At 39.4% G+C, this 18,966-nt stretch overlaps 1 protein-coding gene across 1 annotated transcript in view; it reads right to left on the bottom strand.

Moving 5' to 3' along the window:
* The window catches only part of LOC105388275, a 251,699-nt gene that overhangs the window by 98,627 nt on the left and 134,106 nt on the right, over positions 1-18,966 (bottom strand). The window contains exons 16-19 of the mRNA XM_011559157.3: positions 10,092-10,199; positions 8,359-8,492; positions 7,835-7,895; positions 7,488-7,706 (exon numbers count right to left, since the gene is read on the bottom strand). Of these exons, the coding sequence (XP_011557459.3) occupies positions 7,488-7,706; positions 7,835-7,895; positions 8,359-8,492; positions 10,092-10,199 (522 nt within the window). The remainder of the gene's footprint in view (positions 1-7,487; positions 7,707-7,834; positions 7,896-8,358; positions 8,493-10,091; positions 10,200-18,966) is intronic.

Genomic DNA, 18,966 nt, shown 5'->3' with positions numbered 1-18,966 from the left:
CTATTTCGTATGCCTGTACCTACTGGTTTAGGGGTCGGTGCAGACAGACAACGGAAAAATCCCCGCAGAAATTTCAAGGTAATTGAAAAATTAACTATGTCACCATTTTTAGATATATTTTGTAATTTAATCTATGGTGACAAGGTTTTTTTCAATGACCGCAATAATTTCCGCGAGGATCTTTCCGTTGTCTGTCTGCACCGACCCCTAAACCAGTAGGTACTGCATACGAAATAGTAGCTGTAACAGTATCGAGGATGTAGTATCTAGTATTACAATGTGTATTGTACTTGTTACAATAAACATACAGCTAGCGTTGCAATACGAACAGTAATCATTAAAGTTCGAGTCGTTATATTACACAAATTCATTACAGCAAAGTATTTAGTGAACCCAAAGAAAAAAGTGTTTATGGTTACCAGATTGCATAGTAGTCCTAACAATCGATCTAGTAATCTTTACTTGGCGTATGGTTACAATTACATTGGTATTGTAACAGGCGCGTAAGTTAACTTGTAGTTAGAATTAAATTGTTTGGTCGGTTACACTAAACATCTAGTTGTTATTAATAAACCGACAGGTAAAATAATAACAGAATCGTTTTTGTAAAGTTAACTTCGCGAGTCTTGCTGTCACGTTTGCAAACAGAAGTTCTAGTTACAGTAGCGTTTTTTCTCGTTTAGGTAGCCAGATATATCTCTGCGCGTAATATTTACCTTCCATTTTTGTTTTATTTCCGTAAGTATGAAGATGTTTATGTTAACTTTCCTATGATATTATCCCGTGTTCTGAATATTCTTTAGTTTGTTTCGGTGTCCCGCTCTTGCCTGAAAAAGGGTTTCAGGGCGCTGCATTAGCTGAGTGGACACCTTTTTGGCGGACAGCAAATTTATAACTATAACCTCTATATATCATAGATAATTAAGTATGATTGCTGTCAGTGTCAAATAAAGTTATTCTTTCTTTCTTTCTTTTTTCTATCTTAAATTACTTTCAATTAATTCAAACTCACGCCGAGCCGTTTTTAGTTTTGCGGTCGACTTCGAGTAAAACTATCGAGTAATAACGATAGTGAGTACCTACTAGCCATAAGATCTGTATCACATAATCTTATGCCAGTACTCCGAGATAAATCTTTTCATGAGGCATAAAGTGACCCGGGATGGCGAGATCTATGAGTAACGGTTTTTGTTTTTGACGTAGTTCAATTCCATGTAATTAGATAGTAATAACTTTTAAATTTCGGGCTTTAAGCAGTGTCGAAGTGGTTTGTCGGTATGAAATAATTTGTTGAAGTCGGTTAGGAACACTAATATGTACGAATGAAATTCGAGGTACCTACACTATTCTATCCTATTCTCTGTGGAGGTGTTAGTACCTTCACGTGGCTCTCTCGAATGGCACCTTTGTGCATATCGCCTAGGTCAAACTCCTGCCTAATGTAGGACCATTATGATTTTTTAAAAATAATTTTGCATTTTTAGATGAAATCTATCGTGTTTGGTATCCGCTTTGCCAACTAGCTTGATTAATATAAATAAAGAAATCGTAAATTTAACGTATTGGAATCAAGCCTAAAGAAAGATACGGGTTCGCGCCTGTATTTAGTAACAGTATTTTGGGGACTTACTGCTAATACCAAATCAGACATATACAATACATGCATATGCACTCACGACTGTAATCCCCGAAGGGTTAGTCAGAGGTGGCTCTCAAGCGTGCCACCCACTTTTCGCAGCACATTTGTACTTACGTTATAGGTTACGAACCATATCGCCGTTTTGGAATAGATACAATGCACTTACGATACACATCTAGAATCTAGATGTGCAGGTTACAGCAGATACAGCATCTGCTACAAAGAGATTTCCACCGGAGTCATGCGGTCCTAGTACAGCTGCAGCGTGCTCTGTGATGGCGGCCCGGGGAGCAACGACCTCAGCTCCTGAGGCTGGCACGGCTTAATTGTGATAAGTTGCAAAAAAAATATAGTTAAAAAGGTAAAACCTTCTTTAATATCAATGCAAACACTGGCATGTGTACATCTATCTTATATATAAAAATGAATTGCTGTTCGTTAGTCTCGCTAAAGCTCGAGAACGGCTAAACCGATTTGGCTAATTTTGGTCTTGAAATATTTGTGGAAGTCCAGGGAAGGTTTAAAAGGTAAGAAAGGTAGGGTAGGGTAGTGTAGGGTAATGTAGGGTAGTGTATGGTAGGGTAGGGTAGGGTAGGGTATAGGGTAGTGTAGGGTAGTATAGGTTAGTGTAGGGTAGTGTAGGGTAGGGTAGGGTAGTGTAGGATAGTGTAGGGTAGTGCAGAGTAGTGTAGGGTAGGGTAGGGTAGTGCAGAGTAGTGTAGGGTAGGATAGGGTAAGAGGCGGTATGAAGTTCGCCGGGTCAGCTAGTAGGTAATAAAATCAACAAAAATGCAGCGGTTGCTTAATACAAAACTACGAACGTCTATGCTATAAAACTACAAGTGAGTCCATTAGCTAACAGCAGTGGGCACCGTGGTCATCATCATCGTCTTCCGCTGTACTGTACCCTTGTCCAATAAACTAGATGAGAAAAACAATTTATAAGGTCTACAAAAACTGAATAAAACCTTCATCTGTTTAGAGAAGCTGTATGCCGCCAGTAGTGACGAAAAGAACCAGTCACAACGAAACGAACCAGTTAGTATCAATTGCGAAATTTCACAACTAAAACAATAAGTTTTATATGCATAACGAAGCAGGAGGGGGCCCGAGCGTTCGTTATCATCATCATCAGACATGGCACGTGGTATACGAGTAGGTGGACACATAAAACACAGCGGTAGTTCACAATTAAGATTTAATCAAAATCACAATTAACAAAACATCAAAGTGAAATCAACTTAACGGCACAGGTCAACTAAACTAACACTTCACATGTACAGCACTTCACAGATACCACACTTTCCAAGAAACGCACGATCAGTTCCCAACACGTCTACTCGGTAGCTTGCCTCCAGCACAAAGTGAGGGACCCACCGTCCCAGTCTTCATAAGGTAAACGGTTGGACTCTGACAAAGCGCGCCAACGGCACACTTCGCGTCTCTTCCGGTGTGATGTCGGTAAAGCAGGTCGTTTCCACGATTACTAGGTATCATGACATTTGCAGCAACTAGATATCATGACAGTTTCACGACATCCGCCACAACCAGGTATCATGACAGTACCATGACATCGACCACTAGTATCATGACATCTCCGACATGCACATAAAACGATTTGTAAAAAAAATATTAATACAGACCGACGACGTTGATTGTATAACTGATTGCAGTACATTTTACGATCCTAAGCTTTTTGAGGCAATGCTTACAAAATATATCCCTTCCTTGCCCTTGTTCAGTAACTTACAGAAACCCATAAGATATAGCAATGCTGCAATAGAAAATTATTTTGGACAAACAAAAAATATTTGCTGTAAGGAAATTCAAATTTGAAAGCAGTTGCCACAATTTCTCAGAAAATTTACTGCTAAAATTGCGTCACTTTCAAAAGAGGTACTTTATGATGTGCCTAAAAGTAAGTGGCTTTCCCAAGATAGACAAGGATGGCGTCGAGACTTGCAAAAAGATAATAATAAAAAACCATTTCTTCGGGTAGTCATCTTAAAAAAAAGAAATCATACATAAAGTGGATCTTAGTTATCTAAATAAAGAATTATTAATAATATACAAAATACTCTAGACTCTAGGTGAGATGCTGGCATCTGGACTACTTCCAGGTCCCATCCCTATTCAAATTGACCAGTAATGTTAATTTTGACAATATTAGTACGTTTATATTTTTAATTATTATTTGATACCTTACACAATGTCAGCATTTATGAACGTTTTAATTGTGAATAAGAATATGATGAGTAAAGTGATCACGAATAAAATATTAGTAAATTTTCGGAATATTACGAACTAAAACGTAAATATTTTGTACAAATTTTAAATAACAATATAAATGTTTAAAAAAAATTGAATCGTTAGGTGTCGGCATATTGTGAGTGGAACTTTTTCATTGCACATGGGTGTAGTATTATTTTATAAGATAGCATTTTAACTCCGGAAAGCCCGCCCTCTCTTTCTGCTGTTCGTACGGGGCAGATTCTACTGTTCAGGTTCAATGAAATTGTATATTGAATTGTACTGGGAATTCATAAATTTCAGAAATAATTCATCTGTTGGACAGAGAATATTGTTGGAGTAAGATGGACGCTGTAGACACGCCCCATCACACACGCACGTCGATTACCTGCGTGTGATAAAATGGGGTAGGGGGTAGCATTCCTAGAATCTAGACTGCACTGTAGTTGTGAAGTAATGCTAAAGTTTCATCTGTAAATTTAATCAATACATCATGATAACTTTCGATTTCATGCGAGACAGAGACAGCATCTGCTACAAAGAGATCTCCACCGGAGTCGTGCGGTCCTAGTACAGCTGGAGCGTGCTCTGTGATGGCGGCCCGGGGAGCAACGACCTCAGCTCCCAGAGGCTGGCACGGCTTAATTGTGATAAGTCTATTGCGAAAAAAAAAACTTAAAAAAGTAAAACATTCTTTTATATCAATGCAAAACTGGCATGTACATAGGTAATAAAAATGCAGCGGTTGCTTAGTACAAAAATGAAGAACGTCTATAAAACTACAAGTGAGTCCATCTGCTAACAGCAGTGGGCACCGTGGTCATCATCATCGTCTTCCGCTGTTTGTCCAAAGGTGAACAAAAACTGAATGAAACCTTAAGCTGTTTAAAGAAGTTGTATGCCGCCAGTAGTGACGAAACAAAACGAACCAGTCAGTATCAATTGCGAAATCTCACAACAAAAACAACAAGTTTTATATTCACATAAAACGATTTGAAGAAACAATATTAATGCACACCGACGACGTTGATTGTATAACTGATTGCAATACATTTTACTATCCTGAGATTTTTGAGGGAATGCTTACAAAATATATCCCTTCCTTGCCGATGTTCAGTAACTTACAGAAGCCCATAAGATACAGTAATACTGCAATAGAAAATTATTTTGGACAAACAAAAAAATATTTGCTAGAAGTAAATCCAAATTTGAAAGCAGTTGATACAATTTCTCAGAAAAATTACTGCCAAAATTGTGTCACTTTCAAAAGAGGTACTTTTAGATGTGCCTAAAAGTAAGTGGCTTTCCGATAGACAAAGATGACGTCGAGACTTGAAAAAAAAAAATATCAAAAAAAATAAAAAACCATTTCGACGGTAGTCATCTTAAAAAAACTGAAGCCATGCACAAAGTGGATCTTAGATATCTAAATAAAGAATTATAAGAATAATATAAAAAATACTCTTTTAGGTGAGATGCTGGCATATGAGCCTCTTGTACGTGTTTTGCTATTTACGAAAATAAAAAAAGTATACTTTTCTCCTGTCATCTGCATATAGTGCCACAATCTTATCTGTTCCGGTGGTCAAAATGTGTACTAACGAGTCGTCATTGTCAAACGTCATTTCATACTCTGTGCGTTATTCGAGTTGTCAATTTCTGCGAAGAGGCTGACGCTACGTTATTTAATTTTTTTTGTGATTTTCTGGGTGTAATAATGCCAAAAGCGCTGAAAAGTGATGCAAGAAAAGTAATACTAGATATATTGGCTTTTATGCAGGAAGAATAACGTATTCAGGCGCCTTTAATTCCGTTTGAAAAATTGGAAGAACGAGTTGCAGCGGCTACAGGTTAGTGTTGCCAAATATGACGAATAATTTTACCCATATACTCACATGTAATTTTATTAATATTTTCCCGAGAGAGCCGTACCCCAGCAGTGGGGACGGGATGGGTCGTGATGAAAGTATATAATCTTTATTTTTCTTTGATTACAGGTGTGAGTGAAGCTGCGAACCTTAGGCAGTATACCAAGAAGAATTTCTCGCACCTGCAGTGATTTTGGACGAAATAATGATGATTAATGACATCTTCTTCTTCCACTACGAGTATCAAGGGTTGGCTGGAAGAAATGGATTTTTGGCAATCAGCCTTTGTACATTGTCAGAATTTCTTTTAATTTTATGCTCTTGTTTCTTGTTACTTTAGAAAATGAAAATAATAAAGTGTTCATAAATAAATAAAATAATTACTTAAGTACTTAATAGTTTTTTTTAAGTCTATCTATCTCGTTATTTCCACGACCCACAGATATTACCTATATCATTATAAAATCTAGATTTAATGTCTTAAGTATATCAGAACATAATCAGAACTAAATTTGTTTCTGTTCGCCGTGGACAATTTTTTTATACAACAAATGTCGTTTGATATATTATATCCTCTTTCATTTACTATCGACCCTATATTTTGATTTATCTATACTTATGAATGTACCTAATTATAGAAATAGGTAATAGCAGAAATGCATTGTCGTTTAAACCAGAAATAGGCAAAATTTAATCGATGGCATCACTGGATTCGGTCACAGCGATGTCGCCACCGGAACAGATAAGATTGTGGCACTATACATAATTTGTCAAAAGTTTCATGAGAGTTTCATGACAGTTTCCGCTAGAGGCGCCACTTTTTATGCGAGAAAACGTAAACTTATATGTATAGTTTTCGACAAACTATCAAACCTGTACAAGACCCTCTGGACTACTTCCAGGTTTCCTCATCCAGATTGACCAGTAATGTTAATTTTGACAATATTGGTGCGTTTATTTTTTTAATTATTATTCGATTCGAATGTCAGCATTTATGCGAATAAGAATATGATAGTGATGGGTTCATCTTACATACTTCGGTCACATATTCATAGGCTGCTAACTTCACACGCGTTTAAAATATTAAAGTAAATTTTCAGAATATTTCCTACTAAATCGTAAATATTTTGTTCAAATTTTAAATTAAAAGTAAAAAAAAATATATGTTCGGTTTCGGCAAATTCTGACTGGAACTTTTTTATTGCACATGGGTGTAGTATTATTTTACGGTTTTAAGGTGTTATAAGATAGCATTTTAACTCCGGAAAGCCCGCCCTCTCTTTCTGCTGTTCGTACGGGGCGGATTCTACTATTAAGGTTCAATGAAATCATATATTGAATTGTACTGGGAATACATAAATTTCAGAAATAATTCATCTGTTGGACAGAGAATATTGTTGGAGTAAGATGGACGCTGTAGACACGCCCCATCACACACGCACGTCGTTTTCCTGTGTGTGATAAAATGGGGTAGGGGGTAGCATTCCTAGAATCTAGGCTGGATAAACGAATGTCTATCAGCACATAGCCATATAACATTACGTGGGCAAACTACTAGGACTGCATAGCTTTAAAGATATTACTTTTTAAGTTTCAGAAAGACTTCTAAATGAACTGAATCGAGAATATATCAATGATATCGAACATTCATTCAGTCACATTTGAATGTTTTTACATATTTCTACACTCCCACACCACATACATTACAATAACTCTCGTCTCCCACTTACTTGTTCATCCAACGGCGCCTTGTAAGTAGTCACCAATTCTGGTGTACCGACGTCGACGCGCCTCTGGTGTGCTTGCACTGCGTCGCGCAACATATCGTGTAACAACACAGAGCGGTCCGTAGACCGCGCGTCGCGTTTCGCTTCTTTTAGTCCCTCCAGGGCCATTGTCAGGCGGGCGCGGGCCAGGAAAGAGTAGAGCGAAGACTCTCGCTTCTGGTCCTGCGATATTATTAGACATAAAGGCTACTGACTAAAAAAAATCGCCGGCGACTGTTAAAAACATTGACATTCGGGAACTTCGTTGTCAAAAAAAATTGTGACTGCTAAAGTAAACGAATAAAACTCACTTCTTTCGCACGGTCCTCTATCACATATTTTTGCTGGCGCTGTATTTCTAAACCCCAACCCCTGTAAAGAAGGAAATGGCATTGGTCAGCCGCCACGACAGCCAGCAACTCGACCGCCGCGCCGGTCAGGCCACATCCACGACGCCAGAGGGCGGAGCGGCGGCCACAGACTAAATAGGTACTAGTATTTAATGTTATGGTGGCGATATCTACATAATTCTGCGCTCCGCCATTGGTGTCGTGGATCCCGTCTCAGACCCATAAAGAGCAAGTACAGAGAAGAATATGTCACAACATTTTGAAGAATTAAGCATGCATTTTATATGTGATTACTTATCAGTAATTTATAACGTAGATACCTATAGCTGGCTGGGCGAATGTTTGTCAATGACCGTGCTTAATTTCCGAAGTGACTGTTAAGTCGTTCACAATTTTTATACTTTGCACGCTGAGACACTTTAAATCTATGAACCGTCATCACTCTTTTTCAAACCCCGACATTATCACCGGTAATCATTATTCACCTGGAGAGCTGATGAAACTCGTCGAGCAAGAGTGAGTCGGGAGTGGCGCCATGGTCCGGCCACTGAGCGCGCGCCTCACGCCATGCGCTGGCCTGCTGCAGCGTCAGGTAGTGCGCACAGAGCACCAGCATCACCTGAGTAGAGCACAACTAATAAGTTTTAACGTATTGTGTAAGGTATGAAGAAATAATGGAATATATCGGGTAGGATAGTAGGAGATAAAAATGGGGAAATCGACACCCCAGAACTGTGTTTTGCGTGCAATCGGTACAAAATGTCAAATTCTAAGGTATTTTTTTATGTTGCGTAAGTCCTACCATTGACCACAGTCCGAAAAAAACGAGTAGATACAGAGAGCGCAAAATATCTGACTATGAAATGTATAAGGGATCATGAATCCGCGCAAAATTAGAATTACATGTAATGACAAACTGATCTGGCTTACACACACGTTTATACTGCTCAGGAATACTCATCAATACATTTAAGGGGAATGTAGATAAGTTGGTGCAGCCCACATTTTTCGTGAAAGAGACCCGAAAGTGTTGCGGTATCCTGATCATCGTGTGTTCATTAATGTTCACGAAGCCTATGCAGGGGGGTGAATTCCTAACACACTACAGGGAAACAAAATCCACCGTAAATAGAATTACACGGCTGTATCAATACCATCCTTACCATGTGCAACGTGTGTAAACGTTGCTTCCCCGAGACTACCCACAACATGTCCAATTTTGCCAAACAATGCTGCAAAAACTTATGCCAGAACCAGTGTTCCTGGATAAAGTTTTAGAGACGGACGGAAAGATAAATATTAAAAAGACGGCTTTTTGAACATGCACAATAATTCGTAGTTATTGACTTGAGAACCCACATTTAATGCGAGAAGAAAAATCACATTATCGCTTCAAAGTGAATCTGAGGTCTGGCATCTTAAATGGTCAAATAATTTTCCCCTTTGAATTGCCTGAAAGGCTAAACTCAGAAGTTAACATTTTTTTTTTACAAAATGCTTTGCACATCATGCTGGAACATGTTGCTTGAGCCACATGCAGGGAAATTTGGTTTCAAAATGATGGCTGTCCAGCGTAATAACGCAAGAGAATTAAGAAATTATATGGATGAAACATATCATCGAATGGCGATGGATCGGCCGTTTCGGTCCTATTTTATGGCCTCCAAGCAGCCTCCAAGTCTATGCGAAACCAATAAATAATTTAGAGGAATAAGAATTGGCTATACAACGAGGTAACGCCGCCAGCATAATGGGTACCTTTGAGCCAGGAACGACCCGGGGCGGATTATTTAAATAAAAAATATTTTAATAAATTGTATTGTATTGTATATAGTTAGGTACAGTTTGAACTATGTTGATTGAATCTTAAGAAATGAATCACTAATCTAGAGGAATTAAGACGTATATATTGCAATTACAGAAACATGGGCTAGAATAAAATTTAAATCTCTTTTGAACTTAACGGTTGCAAAAATTATTCAAGCAGAGCAAGTTTTTACCGAAAATTCTTGGACTCTAAAACTGATAAGTAAATGAGGTTGCGACGGATCATCTGCGCATGTAATTATAAGCAGAGGTACAATGGAAAGTTTTAATTTTCTAATAACAAGTGGGTTAAATTTGAGCATTCACAGGGCTATGACCACAATATGCCTTATGCCCTCGATATGGTCCTTAACATAGTCGTCTTTCCTGAGCAATTTAGTGCTGTACTCACCTCGTCTTCGACTGTTAGGAGGACATGTTTGTACAAATGATACGTCTCGTCCAACAAGTCAACTTTACTCGACAAATCTTTCGACAGCAAGTACAGGATTGCAAAAGTCTGAAATAAATGATTGCTTGTGAGTATTTCTAGTGAATATGCCTGGTAAATTTCTTGAACATAGCGTGTCGGTGGCAAATATAGCTATAGATTAAGGTTTATCACTGCGGAGAAAAGGTAGATTATCGCCTTTGTGATCAATGTACAAAAAATATTTTTCCGGTGGCTTACGTCAGTATTGCTACTGGCCAATGTCAGCTCGATCTGTCCACTGGCATTTATCTGTGCGTAGTGATATATCAGCCTTTGATGTTGTAAATATGGAGTTCATTTCCCTGGGGCTATCGTCGAAGTAAGTATATCTTATACAATACAATAATACAGTTTCAAAAAGAAACATTGTATTTAATTTTATATAAAAAAAAATATTAGAAGAAAATGAAAGTGAGAATTTTCTTGTTTCAGCCAACGCATTTGACGGAAACTGGAAATTAAAATGTCCGCATGTATCAAGCCGCATCAGCACTCGGAGCACATAAACAGCCAGGAAGGCTGTGTTTCCTGCGCACAGTAGGAGCCGCAGTTAGCGTATCATTTTGCATTTTATACTGATCCCTATGCACCCGTCGTAAAATATAAAATTGAACGGAAATAGCATTTAGGATGGCATGCAGAACTTGCATCAGTCAGTACTTTATTGATTTTGCAAGTACACTCTCACTCACACACTGACAGATGAGTAAATGAACTGTATATCTGCTTCTCTTTCTCTCATAGTAGGAGTTGAAAGTTTAAAAATATCTGGACTTGACCTATTTTGTCTATGTCAATGGCCGGGTAAAAGAGAACTACTAGCGAGTAAAGAAGGTGAAGGTCAAGGCCCTGATGAGGGAACACTGGACCAAAGAATCGTGTAAATAATTCTGAAGCAAAGCAACCGAAACGACCATCAAATTTAAAATATTTAAGTGAATAAAATTTTAGGTCTTAAATGACAGAAATTTTGATAACACAATTTAACAGATTAGGACTGAAACTAAATCCTCAAAAATTTTTGTTGTTCACACCAGAGGCAACGAGCAACAATGGCACACGATTTGGTCTAAGCTGCCAGGTATCAAGTTGTTGGATAAGACAAATCTTAGGGGCTTCCAAGCACACTAAACTCAAAAAGTGTAACTTTGAAAGGAACTATACCTACCCTATTTAAAACACGTGTCTGCCCATATCGCTTTAACTATTCTGCGTAGCTGCCTTTCAATTCCAAAACTAACGTATTTCGCAAGAACAGCCCCTGTTTGGTTCCACAGGAGACAGGCAGATAGCTATGACGCCGTTTTGAAAGAGAGAGGTTATCCTGAACACTAAAATCGCTGCATTTGCGTGACGGATGTCAAAGGGCAGGGTCGACACAGGCTTCACTATGTCCGGAGCGCGGGTTGATTTTCCCGGCACCAAGCGTTGAACGACATAGTAAAAAGAGCCCTAACATCAGCAGGTATCCCCTGTGCTCTCGAACTGAGGGGGTTGTCTCGTTCGGACGGGAACAGACCAGACCGCTTAACGCTGATTCCGTGGGAGAAAGGCCGCTGTTTACTGTGGGACGCTACTTGCGTGTGCACATTCGCACAATCACATTTAGCGTCCACCACAGTGACAGCGGGAGCTGCCGCGGAATCAGCTTAAATCTCGGCATTTCCAGTCGATTGAACCCTATAATGCATTATCCGAAACTTAACCATTTCTGCATAGGGCAACTGTCCCTATTGCTGTACCTACTTATGTTTATTATAGGTTATGGACACAGGGCTAAGAAAAACAATTATCATTATTATTTCGATAATATTTCTACTAATTACCGAAAAATAAAATTATGAAAAGTGAACTGTCATAAGCATGGCGAACAAAAATAAGTTTTATACAAAATCATCGACTGGCTCCAGGCCTCTCTACCCATCCGTTTCGGCGGCATCGGTGTCAGAAAGGTGTCGGACGTAGCCCTGCCCGCCTTCTTGTCTTCAACCCACAGAACACTGGCCTTGTATAATAAAATTATTCACCCATCTTTGGGTGTTTCTGAGGTCTCGTGCTGTGGTGGAGCCAAGGAGGCATGGCAGTCGATCTGCCCTCGTGAGGCACTGCCCGAAAACCCGCACTCGCAACGTCTGTGGGACGAGCCCAAATGCCTGTCTTCAGGAAGACAACTGCTCGAGACGAGCTCCAACAATACAGAGAGGGCAAGACTCCTGGCGACGGCTGAACGCGAGTCAGGCCTCTGGCTCCATGCCCTGCCCTCGCCGAAGGTGGGGACCTTCCTCGACGACAGGTCTTTCCAGACGGCGATCGGCCTTCGCCTTGGCATGAAAATTGTTCAGTCCCATCACTGCCCGTGCGGAGCGGAGGTCAACCAACTTGGCCACCATGGCCTCTCTTGCAGACGCAGTGCCGGCCGCCTGTCCCGCCACGCGGCATTGAACGACATCCTGCGCCGGGCCCTAGTGTCAGTCAACACTCCGGCGGTGCTGGAACCTGCCGGTATCATTCGCGACGACGGTAAGAGGCCCGACGGGATGTCGCTCATTCCCTGGGCACACGGGAGGTCGATAGTGTGGGATGCCACGTGCGTCGAGACACTGGCGGCGTCACACATCCCACACACATCCAGGGCCGCGGGAGCGGCGGCTGGTACTGCTGAAAACCTATAACGGAAGAAATACAGGTCGCTCGACAGCACATACTTATTTCTCCCGTTTGGCGTTGAAACGATGGGGCCATGGGGTCCGGATGCCAAAAGTTTGGTCAAAGAGATCACTTATCGGCTCGCAGACGTCTCAGGGGACAAACGAGCCGAGGCGTACCTCCGCCAGCGCCTGATTCTGGTGATCCATCGGGGCAATGTTGCCAGCGTGTTGGGAACCCTCCCACAGGGACCAGGCTTAGAAGGCCTGTTCTACATATAGTTTTAGTTATATGTACATAGGTTTAGTTTGTATAATATATAGGTAGTTTAGTTTGCAACATTCATTATTATTAGGCTTAAGTTACTATTTCATAATATATTGTTATACTTTTTCGTGAATAAATTAATACCTAAAAGAAAAACAACAATGTTTACAGGCGATCTCGGATTTCATAGGTATAATATATGTAGAGAGAAATACAATGTTATCTTGATCTTTGTAGGCTGATTATTCGACTCGACGTATTTATTATTTTTCTTATGTTAATCGATAATCTTGGAAACATTGAAGGAATCAACGAAATTAAAAATACCATCAAAACCTTTTCCGATTTCGGTTAAGGTAGTCTCGTCACTAAACCCGTGCCAAGTACGAGGCGGTGCGCCACGGGAAGGCAGGTACTGGCGACGGTAACGTTAAAACACCAACACCGTTAAAAAACCAAACACGAGAAGAGCTAGTCTCTTCAACGAAAAATACAGTGACTACCCACTCCTAGTAAGACATCGAATCAAAACCTGATATCTCTTGTATGTACCTTTAGTAAGTAAGAATAAATAATTATGACTCTCTCACAACTGTCGTACCTAGTTTAAAAAAATACTCAAGTATATCAAATCACCCGTGGACCACCTGTCGATAACGAGTGGACGACGTGCGACGAGGCGGTGCGGGGTGGGTGCTGGGTGGCTCTAATGAGCGATGACCCTAATAGACAATATATTATGCTGTCACAAAAAGAATCAAGTGCAAATGTGATATATGTCAATTCGATCACGTATTATATTCTCGATCCGTGAGATTAGACCAGTTAAAATCAGAAGGTGGAAGCTGATGATAGTCAGCGGGGCAGATTTCAATTTATTGAAAGTTCACATGGAGGGAAGATTTTAAAGCATCGAATAAATAGGGTTAATAAGAAATCAAAGACTTCAGTCTAGGTGTAGACACTGCGTGTCTGTGCCACAAAATTTTGGAATGATACCATTGTTCTTGATCCAACCCTCACTAAAATCAAACGAGAGTCTCTGCATACGTGTACTCCAGATTTTGAGGCTATCGACATCGAAAAAGGTTTGACCCCACTAGAAAATAAGGTGATTACTAACTACAGACTGGTGCCATTTTTATTTGAAGAACATATGGCATAATTTCGGACTGAGGAATATGCACATAAATTACCATCCTTTTTTACAAAGGGAAAATCGAAAAAGGCACACTGGAAATTGAACCGGAATAACTTTTCGAAACACTGCAGTGCAGCGGTCACAGGATTCGATACGAAATTTTAGATGTAGATGTAGGTGGAGTGTGAGAAAGAGTTTCTGCTAACATTTTTTTCCTCGATAAACTTGAATTTTACCAAGTCGTCACCCCATCTAGCCGGAGGGCGTCACACTACGTTTGCCTAGTCGCGGCCTCCACTCCAGAACACGTTTACCCCATCGGTCATCGGTTCTTCGAGTGACCAGCCCACTGCCACTTAAGCTTACTAACTCAGTGAGCTATGTCGGTGACTTTAGATCTCTGTCGGATTACTTCGTTCCGGATGCGATCTTTCAGAGAGACTCCAAGCATAGCTCTTTCCATAGCTCGCTGAGTGACCTTCAGTTTGTGAACCAGTCCCACTGTAAGTGTCCACGTTTCAGCCCCATAGATCATAACCGGTAGGACACACTGATCAAAGACTTTCGTCTTGAGACTTATTAGAAACAATAAGAGTATAAAATTTATTTGAGGAGTGGTTCACAGAAATACTTGCAAAATTAAAAGCCAACTCGGTAGTAGTTTTGGATAATGCTATCATTCAAGGAAGATTGAAAAAGTACCAACAAGTGCATGGAAAAAAGGTTATATCCAAGCGTGGTTGACCTCTAAAAATATAAATTTTGAAGAAAAATGCTAAAAGTGTATTTGTTGGAAATTGTGGGTCAGGAGAAACACAACTACCAAAAGTTTATTGAGGAAGAAATGGCCGCAGCACAAGGCATTACTGTGCTTAGACTGCCCCCATATCATTGTGAGCTCAACTCTATAGAATAAGTGTGGGCTCAAGTGAAGGGGCATGTCGCAAGACACAAGTTACAAAATGACGGAAGTTAAAAAACTATTACTGGAAGGTATAAGAAATGTTACTCCTGAGAAATGGCAAGAATGCATCAGCCACATAATCAAAGAGGAAGATAAGATGTGCACTCTCGACAATTTCATTGACAGAGTTACAGAGTCTCTAATAATTCATGTCAGAGATGCTGATGATGAAGATACTGCTGATGATGATGATATTAGTAATGATTAGATATTTTAATTAACATATTTTCTTTACTTGTATTTTTCACTTTTTGTAATGAAAAGGTACGTAATTATTACTGACTGTAGGTAAATCCCCTCTTTATTTAGAGCGCCTTACTTAATAAAATTGTGGTTGTGGTGGTCGACCGCAGCAGTGTCGCTGTCTTCCGAAGCGCAACGAAATGTTTCGGCGCAACAGATGGCGCAGTGTAAACACTACGGTGGCCATAGGACCATAATTTTTTCTATTGGAGACCGGGTTTGGGTTGAAAAAATAAAATAATGGCAATAAAACAGGATGGAAACTAGGTACACTCGAAGAGAGAATTGGTGCCATGATGTATATAGTGTACATATCCGATGTTAAAATGAAAGTTAGGAAGCATTTGGATCATATTTTAAAGTATAATGGTGTTTTGGATGATAATTATGATGATGATGACGGTCCATACTATGATTGTACCCCTGTTGAAAGACCAGCCGATGTTGCTCCTGACTCTGCTACAGAGGGGGAGGAGAGTGGAGGCGACGCTGCGCCTCAACCACCAGTAGGCGACGGTGGACGGCCAGTGCGTTCCACTAGGAATCCAAATCCTAGGTATAAAGATTAATGGTTAAGATTTATAGTGTGTTATTGATTATGTAATTTTGTTTATTAATGATTTGTTAGTTACGTTTGTTTAATTAGATGTTGTATACCCGTTTGCAATAGAATCCAACAATCATGTAAACAAATATGACGGACTGACATTGACAGCGTATTGTTTTGTTGCAAATGTTTTAACAAATTTAACTTATAAATACAAGTTAAATCGTGTTGAAGATAATGTGAAAACAATGGTGCGTTCGTTGAAATCAGACTATGTTCATAATTGATCGTCAAATGTATGTGATTACGGAGTAATCGTGACAATTTGGTTTGTTTACATGATTGTTGGATTCTATTGCAAACGGTTATATAGTGATTTGCCTTTTATATATTATAACCTTGTAAATAGTAGGGGAGAGGGGAGGTATGTGGTGTTTGGCCTTTTTGATAAAGTTTGTTTATACTTCTGTTTTGTCTATTACTGAATATATGAATCGCTGAAACAAACTCTGTTATAATTTTCCTAAAATATCACACAATACATTCACAAAAAAATATATTATAGACTCAGATGTTCAGACTTCTATTGAAAAAAGTACCCAGCGAAAAAAGGTTTGTGATCTCTGACATGTCAAAAACGGATAACTGTTAGAATTCCGGAGGGTTAAAAATTAGAGAGTAAGACAATTATCTCTTATTTGGAGGGTTGAATATACTGCTATTTGGTGACATAATGCAGCTGCCACCTGTGAAAGGAAATTGGTGCTTCATTCAACCAGCTTGGTGTTCCGCAGAAGTCAGCTTATGGCACCAATTTTCTTTCTGTGAATTGACAATAAATATGCGACATCGGAATGACCAGAATTTTATAGATCTTCATAATGATTTACGGTTTGGAGAGCTAACTACTGCAGAATTAGAGATATTGTGTGAACGACGAAGGATCCCGTTAACAGAGGACTTTGCTGATGGTGACGTGGTTTGTATCTATCCCACCGTTAAACAAGTTGACGAGTACAATAATAAAATATCCGCTGTCAATGCAGTATCGAACCGGATGAACAGGATACACGCGATTGATGAATCACGTGAAGCATCTACCTACGGCAGAAAACACCCAGACAATAATATTCCCAGCGAAGTTAATTGTAGAGGTGGTCTTTTGCAGATGACATTATTAGCTGTCGAGTCTCGCATTATGTTAAATGGTGGCGAAATATCGCTGTTTCGAATGGACTCGTGAAAGGGTTCAAATGACCCGCGTTACGCAGAGATCAATTGGAAGAGGGTGAAATGCCGGACGCTGTTCTTATAAAAGAAAAAGACAATTGTAATTTTAAAATTCTATCTATTATAATTCTATAATCTAAATTTAAAAAGAAAACAAAACCACCTTCAAAAAAAAAACATGTTTTAGAAAAATATTCAGAAGGTAAAAAGGAAAAAATCCAATGATTTCAAAAGGAAGGATACGCCCGTCAGAACGTTTTGTCAAAAGAAAATGGCACCCGCGCGCTGGCCCTAAATTCATACAAATTATGACAGATTTATGAGGTTTTAGGGCCAACGCGAGGGTGTCATTTTCTAGAGCGGTTGGGCCTGTCCTTACGCTAGTAATATATAAGTCAATGAAAAAATCATTTTACTTTTATTATTTAAAATAATGTCACGATTTCCTACCGAAACCTTTGAAATCAGATTTCTTAGCGAACTGCAAAAATCCTAACATTCAAACTTTTATTAAACTATTTTAATAATATACTTACTATTTCTTTATTATAATCACCTGTTGAATTTATACAGTAGACACTGGACTTTTTTACATTAAGTACAATACTAGGTACTTTATTAAATATCTGCAACAATTTTCAGAAAAATAAGTCTTCAGTGCAAAAGCTATATTGAAAGGATGGAGACGTTTTTTATAGAAGGAACGTTTGAAGTCGTACCAAAACCTTATACACAGCTTTATACAATACATGGAGATATCGGTTCTGATGCGGAGCTCACGAAAGTTACACATTTTGTATACGCTTTATTGGTTAACAAGCTACAGAGTACGTATACGACCATGTTCAACTGTTTGAAAGAAAATGTACGAGGATTCCAACCGAAAGATATTAGTTTTCATATGAAAAGTGATTTTGAACGAGGTGTAATAAATGCATTTAGATAAGTTGCGATGACAGTCGTAGCCCGCGCATGGCCGCGATCGATCGCGAATAGTACCTTAAAACCGATTTAATTATTACTCTGCACCTCTACATCAGCTAGCCAGCAGCATCAGTAATATTTGGTCCTTCGATTCAACAAAATTAGAGGTATAAAGAGGATTAACAAAATGTATAAGTACCATGTCAAAGGCTTAAACTGAAAGTAGACGTCACAGGATGACCAACGACGTCGACACAACCCTCACGAAAGCCAACAATCAAACTCATCGAGGGCTAGCTCCCGAATTGATCTCGATAGAAGCGCGCCGGAAACAACTCGAGACTGAAACCACGGAGGCCGAACTCGACCAGGCCAAATTTGACCTCGTGCTTGGCGATGGTGCTGTGCGTGGTGCTGGTGGTGGACCCGAGCTCCGACCGCGGCTACTGGTGGAGGCGGTGCACCCCAACTGGCGATGGCTGGCTGCCCACTAACCCCAGGGGAGAAGTGTGTTGACGACGCCTTATTATGAGGCCTATGCAGTCTTAAATATAGAATGAGTCTCTTTGTTTATAGACTTCACTTTGTAAATACAGCCTTCCCAACTTCACAAGTAAAAACCGAGTATAATTATACTTCTGCACCTTTACATCAGCAAGCCAGCAGCATCACTAATAGTGTTCATTTGTAGAATTTAGTTTGTTTTCATTTGAAGAATTTAGTTTGTTCACATAATAAAGTCAATTTGTTATTTATTTCTTTTTATCTTTTCGTCAGAAAGCCATTATTATTAATTATTTGTTTGCTGTTTAGTAAATTTGAAAAAAGTTGC

Source organism: Plutella xylostella, chromosome Z (genome assembly GCF_932276165.1).
Source record: "Plutella xylostella chromosome Z, ilPluXylo3.1, whole genome shotgun sequence".
Lineage (NCBI taxonomy): Eukaryota > Metazoa > Arthropoda > Insecta > Lepidoptera > Plutellidae > Plutella > Plutella xylostella.
Note: the sequence above shows the minus strand (reverse complement) of the source record. Positions and strands in the feature narration are given on the sequence as shown.